At 37.2% G+C, this 8,734-nt stretch overlaps 1 protein-coding gene across 1 annotated transcript in view; it reads left to right on the forward strand.

The window, feature by feature from the left end:
* Positions 1–686: 686 nt before the first annotated feature.
* Positions 687–8,734, forward strand: part of SYTL5 (synaptotagmin-like 5) — a 51,521-nt gene continuing 43,473 nt past the window's right edge. The window contains exons 1-2 of the mRNA XM_008936015.1: positions 687–805; positions 8,090–8,305. Coding sequence (XP_008934263.1) covers positions 687–805; positions 8,090–8,305 — 335 coding nt within the window. The remainder of the gene's footprint in view (positions 806–8,089; positions 8,306–8,734) is intronic.

The raw sequence follows: 8,734 nt of genomic DNA on the forward strand, positions 1-8,734 counted from the left end.
CCTTCACCTCCCATACTTATTACTATCAAGATGGAAGTATCATAAGGTGAATATAATAATTTCGATGTATTGCAGTAGGAAGATAGTTGCAGAGCCCTCATGGGAACATAATAATGAAGCATTAGTGAGTAAGTAAGCAACAACATAGAAAACATGACTTATAAGTAGTCTCTGAGACAACCTGGTATTCTGCAAGTTATTCTTTGGTAGCTTCCAAACCATTACTAGATTAAGTCTTTCTCAAATCAGACTGTGGTAGTAATGTTAAATCGCCCACTTTTGTTTGTTTTCACTTTCAGGTAGCTTGGAATAAAAATATACAGCTTTTTTTGTGGCTCCAAACTACAGCGATGCCAGGAAGTTGATTCTGCAGCTTGTGAATGCAATCTGAAGCCCTGCAGCATGCCAATGCAGTTGGCTAGGACACATGGGTATTCAGTACCCAGGGAAATGACTGGCTTTCTTGAGGAAGAAACAAGGAAGAAACCTTTATTTCTTCCATAGTCAGAAGGCAAAGCAATACAATCTTGACACCTGGTTAACTTAAAGAAGCATTTTTCAAAATACCTCTTGACTGTGTGGATCTTGTATTTCTGACACAAACGTGCCTTTGGACTCGTGCGGATAGCTCGTTGGAAGAACTGCTTGAAGAAAGCTGTCGTTGAAAGGGTGAGTGCTGAAGAATCATGACGAAGCACCTGGAGATCATCAATTTGTCATTTTTGTTGGAACATGAAAGGGAAACAATATTGGGAGTATTGAAGAGAGATGAATATCTGAAAAAAGTTGAAGACAAAAGGATAAGGTAACTTTATTATTGTTCGTAAAAATACGGTCTGCAGTATAGATAAGTTTGTGGTACCTAGTGAAGAGTTTCTAGATGCCTCAGGAGAAGGATAAGTGTTGGGACATGGATAATTATAAATCAAAGTGTGTTAAAAAGAAAACTCTTGCTAGTGTGGCCCTCTGTGAACAAAAGATTGTGTCCATTGCTTCAAGGGAAAAGATTAAGAAAGATAAATATAAAGATACACAGTAGTGGTTTTTAAATTTCAGATTCTGTAGATTTTTCGTCGTTTGGCTGAAGATCCCGCCTATCAACAGAAGGCTTACTAAGGCTCTTGAACTTTCTTCCTCTGAGAGGAACTGTGTGCTTTTTACCTTTAGAGCTGACTGTGGGAGGGGAAGCTTGGAAGGTGTCCCAGGGAGAGGAATTAGGTGCCTGCCTCTGTGCAGGAGTCCATAAAACATGGGGCAAATGCGAGATAGTGATCTTTCTCTGTTTGTTGCAGTACCTACAGACTAGAAAGGAGGAGGGACATTTCATCTTTCAAATTACTTAGATATATGAATAAAACTGAAGATCTCAGGTGTGGATCTCAAAAGTTGCAGATTAGAGAATTAGACTCAGGATATTAAGAAAGTCCATATGTTCTTTTTCTGAGGAAAAAAGAATCCAAGTACAGTGGACCATATGCAGAGGCAGGCTGAGAGTCAGCTATTTTAGATGAGTCAAATTGAATTAGTTCAGCGAAGTATCAGTTCTGCAAAGGTTTGTATGTTTTTCTAATACATTGTTGCTGCTTCCTTTCACTTCCCCCCGCTGCCCTTTTGACCTTTTATACAGTGCTGGTTCTGAAAAGCAGGCTTAGTGTGGCTGGTGCAGCACTCGGTGCTGCTGAGGCTGCTGAGCGTAAGGGATGACAAAAGGAACATTTCCAGCCTTTGCTGGTTTTTGGCAGCGTATTTGAAGGTGGCCAGGGTGCATTGTTTTTCTCTTGGATTTGCTAAAACACATTTTAGACGTTGTGCGTTGCAGAGATGTACATTCAGCATCTGCTGAGGCTTCTTTTGTATAAAACTGTTGTTTGAAAATCAACACAGATAGCCACTGGTTTTGAAAGTCATTCTTGAGAGAACCAAGTCTAAGTGCAGTACTCCAATTGGTGTGTAGCCCATTTAACTGGGAAATGTAGTGGCTCGTTTGCATGGAGTGGGTTAAAACTGGTTGCTGCTTCTGCTGCAAGACTGGAAAGAAAAGCGTTTCCTTAGGATGGTGTGGGCAAATTAATCATATCGTCTTCTTCGTGATTTGTCAGATGAAGAAGAGAACAGAACACAACAAAACAGATGGAGCACTGTTTGTTCCAGGCATTGTGCTCTATTTTGTAATAGGATAAGCATTTCAAAGTAACTATTTCAGTTTTCTAAGGTGGTGGCCTTGGAAATGTGTGACAGACCAGTAGTCATCTGTCACAGTGAATCAAAGTCATCGGTCAAATCAGGTGAAGTGGAGCACTGTATTGGAACACTAGCTTCCCAAACTCCCAGAAAGCTTTCTTTTCTACTACTGTCAATTTCCAATCTCAAGTGGAAAGTTAAAACTCCTGAGGTTTTATGAGGTTCGGGTTTGTTTTTTTTTTGTTTGGTTAGTTGGTTTGGGTTTTGTTATTGTTGTTTTCTTAATATAATGTCTTAAACCTCCCAATTTTCTTCAACTTTTTGGCACTACTAAAAGTCACTGCCAAACCTACCGAGTTTGAGAATCCGGTGCACCTCTAGAGGATGGAGCTCAGTAAAGTGACAGGAGATACTGGCTTATTTGTATTTTGGTACAAATGGAAAAAGCACCCTAAGAAAAGGCCATTTCTCCTAATTAAAAAAAAACCACAACAACACAAAACAACTCCTAAAAAATGGAGTTAATCTGAAATATAAGGCTAATTAGGATAACGAACAATGCAACATGATGCTTATGCATACTTCTTGCACCTGTATATGAAACAATTGGTTTCAGATTCAGGGTATATTTGGAGAAATGTTACTAGTGCATGAATGGATACTGTGCCTGATAACGGTGGAATGTAGTCTATAAAAGACTTCCAAAATATACAAACTATAATGAACTGTATGGGTAACTGCTTCCTACGAGACTTTGGTGTGTTTTCTTTTTTTTTTCTAAATACAGCTTGGCAAGGATATCTTTAATTATAGTTTATAAGTATACTTCAGAGGAACATTTGTTGTCTTTGCAATTCCATTTGGTGCAATCTGTTATGTTTTGTTGAAGTACTTTGCAGAAGAACAAGTAAGTCCCTTTGTATTTTCAAGGCATTTTTCATTCTTGCAAGACGCTTACTTGTACTGAAGAACTTTTATTAGTCTGTTCCACTCTTCTTAAGTCTGTTTTGATAATATTTTTTACTGTTCCTATTAGTCTTCAAAAGCCATCATAATGTGTAAAGGTCTTTCTATTCAACATGAAAACAATAATAAAGGGGGGAGGATGTCCTAACAATGAAATTGTTAAGAGTTCTTTTCGCTATCGCTGCTCATACTTGTGTTCTGCAGTGCAGGTGTCTCTTCTTGTATTTTTATTTGATATACGAGTATTTAATTTACATACTAGAGAAACACAAAAGGCAGCAAGTACTTTTTCTATGGCCTAGTTTTGATAATACAAATACCGCCTGTTTAATAAATATTAGGGTTTATGTTCTTGGCTTTAATTTTGCATTTTGTGTGACTGGAAATTTTCTTTGCATATTGATTTAAAGCTGTTAGTAGATTACTTGTGCAAATAGCCTACAGTGCTCTAAACATTGTTCTGTGATGCTTTTGACGTCAGTCAAATGACTGTCATGATTGTTTTCAAACGCTAAGATTATTTGGGTGAAATTGTTAAATTACATAGTCAAATAGCTAAAAAAAGTGAACATGGCCATACTGAGGGTGAAAAAGCTGGATTTTTTTTAGAACATACGAGTTGCTGACAGAAACTTGCATACAGATATGTCAGTCTAGACATTCTGAACTGAATGTTTTGAATTGAAATGTATCTTTTCCCTTGTTTCCCGATCCTTTTACAATTTTTAAATAGTTTTCTTCTTTTAAAGACCTTTGTTATGAAAAGCCATATCACATTTAATGTGTCATGTTAGAAATCATGAAATCAATACTAAACTGAAAGAATTATTTGCTGAAATGGAGAGTGTACATGTACTAGATGTTTCATCTAACTGTTGTTGGTTTGTTTCTGTTCCAAAAGCAGCCCCACTGCATCACCAGCTGCAGTCTTACGCAGGGAAATGTGTCTGATGGTCATAGTATTTTGCATCTGCAGCTAGCACTTTATCTCAATAGTATTATGCTCCACAGGGCACACATGCATGACATACTTACTGTTAACATACACTGCTTTCTTACCTTGACTGTTTTCCTAGACAGCATTTAAAGTACAAAGGTTCTTTTCATTCTTTACAAAGCAAAATTGTGAATACCATGCTTTTAGAAGAGGAGATACCAGTGTAATAATTGCTGAACTGAGAAAACAAGAAGGAAGGTGACAATTTCTTTCAAGGATAAGGCTTTATTTAGTTACTACTTGAATCACTGCCTCAACGTTTAGGTTGCCAGAAGTTTTGTAAGAATTGCACCAGCCCCGGATATATTGAGAAGGTAATTTGGCATTCCTGTCTTTTCAGTTAATTAAACTGGTGTCTCCTTAACAGTCTGAAGAGATCCACAGAAGCAATTTAGGGTATTAACTTAATTATAACATAGAACTGTTGAAACTGTTAGCATGGATACCACCGTGTGGTAACTACAGGCAAGTACTTCAGAAAAACTAAGTTAAGTTTAAGAAACAGGAATTGATTTATCTGTTGTGTATATATTTGGATTTGTTTATAAGCACAAAATGATTGGAAGATGGTATATAATATGGTGCATGCTCTGTGTTTTTGCAAAACTGTATATAAATATTTGAGAGAGAGTCCTTATGTTAAAGCATGTTGCTCACCCATATGTGTATGGGAAGTTAGGAGGTTGCTTGACTGACAGCTGTCTCGCTTGTTAAATGAATTTAATACATTGTTATTCTTGGAACCAAAGGCTTTTCTGTCAAAAATAGTTACTATTGCAAGTACTCTATGGGTAGAGATGCCTTTTTTGCACTGCAGTGTTCTTTGAGAATGAACATCCTCCACGGGTGAAAGAATTTCTGATGGTGATTAATACCCATATTCTCAGTACCATTTATTTTATCAAAGGCTAGTAAGAAACCAACAATTTTCTTTTTTTTTTTTTTTTAATCTTAGTAACAGTTTTTAGTTGAGAGGATGAGGGAGTTACTCAGTAAAAGGTTCATCTGTGGATGTTTGTCATCTTTATAGTATTCAATATTATTTCAGTTCCCATGCCTCCTTTCCTTCTGCTCATGGAGCTCCATTCTACCGTTCATTACACTGGTTCTGTTTTCCTTTGTAAATTCATTCTTTGCCTTACCCTGCTTCCTTCTGGTGTCACTGATATAACTCCATACTCAGATATTCTTAAGACAGTTTTTATCATATCTGTTACTTCAGCAAAATGTGAAAATTTGTGCTTATAAAATAAGAAACTAAAAAAAATACTTCAGGTTTTTAAATGACTAGGTTTTATAATGCAAGGAAATCTCAATGGAGATTGATAATAGCCCACCCTTTTGTGAATTGTCAATAATACTGATGCTTTACACACATTGTGTCAGACAGTGGAGGGAATCTGGTTGCTTGAAGGAGGTACTGGGAATCAATCTGGGGAGGAAGTTTCATTTCTTCCTCAGCCTCCAGATGTATGTTGATACCAGTTGTGCACAGAAAAATTCTCAAGTATCTAAGTTAGCAGCTGTACAGCATCAGAAGGAGGATGTGTCATCTCATCTATGCAGAAGACATACAGAAGACATTAACTTTTTGTTAAGAACAGATACAAATGGGAGCAATTTTATATATTTAAACTTTATTTCCTGCTGCAGTCACTAATTATGGTTGGTTGAGGACAGCTTGTCTTTACTTGTTATTTATTATGACTTTGGAAATTTAGGATGTCAAAAGAAAATTAGGAATATTTGGATTCTGATGCTCTGTATCTTAAGATAACAAATGATTGTGAAATGAAGAGAAGGAAGATTCAGGAGGAATCTGAAAATCAAACTAAGGATTTATGTATGCTGTTGCATTCCACAGTTGGTTTTCAAAAAAAGGGAGAGGAAATGAGGTAGAAAAAGTTTTCAAAATCCTGATGAAATAAAAAAGATAAATTAGAAATCAGTTTGCTATTAAAAAGTAAAAAAGGCTACAGGATTCAAAGCAACTAGATCATGCTTACAGAGTTAGAGGCAACTCTGGCATTCTCTTAAGTGGATGGCTTGAGCAGTGAATGTCTTGCCTCTTGCAATAGTCTAGCTATGCTACTTTTCTGTATTTGGGAAATAAATTTCTCTAGGATAAAGCATACTATTAATAAAAAATGGATCTGTAAGCTTTTCATGGTTTCTTCCTCTTTGCAGGATTGTAAGTTTTCAGGAATATTCTGTCTCTGGAGGCTGCATTTGTGAGGGAAGGAGAACCTTTGGCTGACTGGTGACTTAGCCTCTGTAGGGAAGAGTCAGACTCTTTTAGGGCCTCTTTTCAGTGCAAGCAGTGAGTAACTGTGCCAAGAGCTACAACTGCTTGCTGCTCTTTGCTTTGGATTTTGTACAATTGCAGACTTTGCTGTCCGCATCTTTTTCCTCATCTTTACAAGGCATCAGTTTTTCATATTCACTTGTTAGATGGACTTAATCTAGGATCTGAGTAATTTCTCAAGTTCAGTATTGACTAAGTCCTTTTTGAGTGGTTTCTGTTTGTTTGTTTCCTGCTTTGATATTTTATGTAGACCTTTTAGGCCCCATTTGGAAAGGTTTAGGTTAAGTAATCCAGTGTTACCTGGAATACCAGTTACAATAGAACTTAACATATTTTTTTCAGACAGTTGAGAGATCTTAATATAAATTAACAGCTAGATGAATGGCTAAGTATTCTGCTATCCTTGGCAGTAACCAATTTATTTTTAATAGGTGTCTTCTGTCAAACTGCTGTTGTAATAGATGGTTTAGAACTTCACTGGGTGATAAGATTTTTTTTTTTTTCTCCAGCAGCTTATTAAACTGGCTTCTGGTGGGTTTTTCTGTTTCATACTACTATAAGAGAACTGGGAAAGATTAATTTTTTTTTAATATCTGAGATTAAAAATATCTAACTACATGGTTAATTAGATTCTTTTAAAATTGAGAGCTCAAATATTGGAATAGCAAAAGGAAATTGGGTGTTTATATTAGAGCTGGTTCCTGTCCTTGGGGATAAAGAGCAGTAAGTCAGCCCAGCTACACGCTGCACTTGTTATCCCTTTTCAATATTGTTTAACAAGTGCAGCAAGATTGGGGTTGTTTTAGAGGCTGTTATGAGGATGGATTTTTTCAGATGACTCACCCACCTCCTCCTACTCTTCCTGGCCCTTGTGACATTTCATTCTTTATTTTCTTAAGATCTGAACATATTTATTACAGTTCAGTAATTCAATTCAACAAATAATATAGAGAAAGTTCATATCATGTCCATACATTGTTTGCTTGCATTTTAATTTTAATTTTTATTTTGAAGTCAGTGGAGAAGCTCTGGGTTTATTTATTTTATCTTGGTTCCCTGAAAATCATCAAAGGCAGCTCTGTGTTTAATAAACAAGAAAACAAACACTTTTCAGAATCGATGCTGTTGGCAGAGCGACTATCACGTCAGCACTGGTGAGGCCACAGCTTTAGATTTTGAATAGCTGGCACAGAAATGCATATGCATTCCTAGCTAACTCTGCATTGACTTAGTATTAAAAGCACACTAATTTCAGGAGATATTTTTCTTCTTTTCCTTTGGTGGATGCACAGGATAGTCCTAGTTTTGGGCTCCTGCCAACCTGGCCTCAGAATGGCTTGAATTATTGGTGAGGGGCAAGCAAAGATGGCTTACAAATTGTCCAGAACTGCTTATCTGTCTGTAGTTACTTATGCTGTTCTACCACAACATTTTCCTCTTGGCTGCATGTCTGAGAAGTGAAGGATAGATTTATTTTTCTTCATGTGCATCAAAAAATACAGTGAATATAAAAAAAAAAAAATGTATTGTACTTATTTGTGTCTTGTAGTTCTTATTGATAAATCTTAGTTTACTAAAAAATTCTTACAGCTCATTGAGTTGCATCTCCAAATTAAAGGATTTTATTTTCTTACTTCTAGGAAATTGAAAAATGAGCTTCTGGAAGTAAGAAGGAAAGGTGGAAATCGTCATTGTCAACAGGACAACAGCAGGGTCTGTATTCGCTGTCAGAAAAGCCTGGGCTTAATCTTTGACAGAGGAGATCTGTGCCAAGCCTGCAAACTGCGAGTCTGCAGCAAGTGCCGTGTCGTGGGAGCTGATGGGCAGTGGAAGTGCTCAGTGTGTGCCAAGATTGCGTAAGTTCTGTGACGTTCTTAGATACCTTTAGAGCTTCCCACCCTATGGACGATTTTGTGCTGACGTTGCTCTTTGACATCCCCTTAGCACGAAAGCATGTGCATAGTAAGTGCAACAGGGAAGAGGCTTATCTGCTGGTTTTATTTGCTGCGCTATTTTGCAGTATCTTTTTTTACAGTTTGTCCCGATCCGATGTCAGGGGTGGTTTCGATATGATCCCAAGAGGCGAGATTAAGACACAAACGAGGTCAAATGCCGTATACCCAATGCAGTTTTTATTACAAAACGAGAAAAATGTTAGAAAAGAGTAGCGATAGGACAGAGTGAAAATAAAAGGCAGAAATCAAGCAAGCAGTCGGTAGAGAGTCGCCAGAGCAGTTACCACCACGGGTCCGCAGCGCGCCGTCGGGCTGGAGCCGTCTCAGCCT

This window comes from Merops nubicus, unplaced genomic scaffold (assembly GCF_000691845.1).
Source record: "Merops nubicus isolate BGI_N331 unplaced genomic scaffold, ASM69184v1 scaffold16132, whole genome shotgun sequence".
NCBI classification, from domain to species: Eukaryota; Metazoa; Chordata; class Aves; order Coraciiformes; family Meropidae; genus Merops; species Merops nubicus.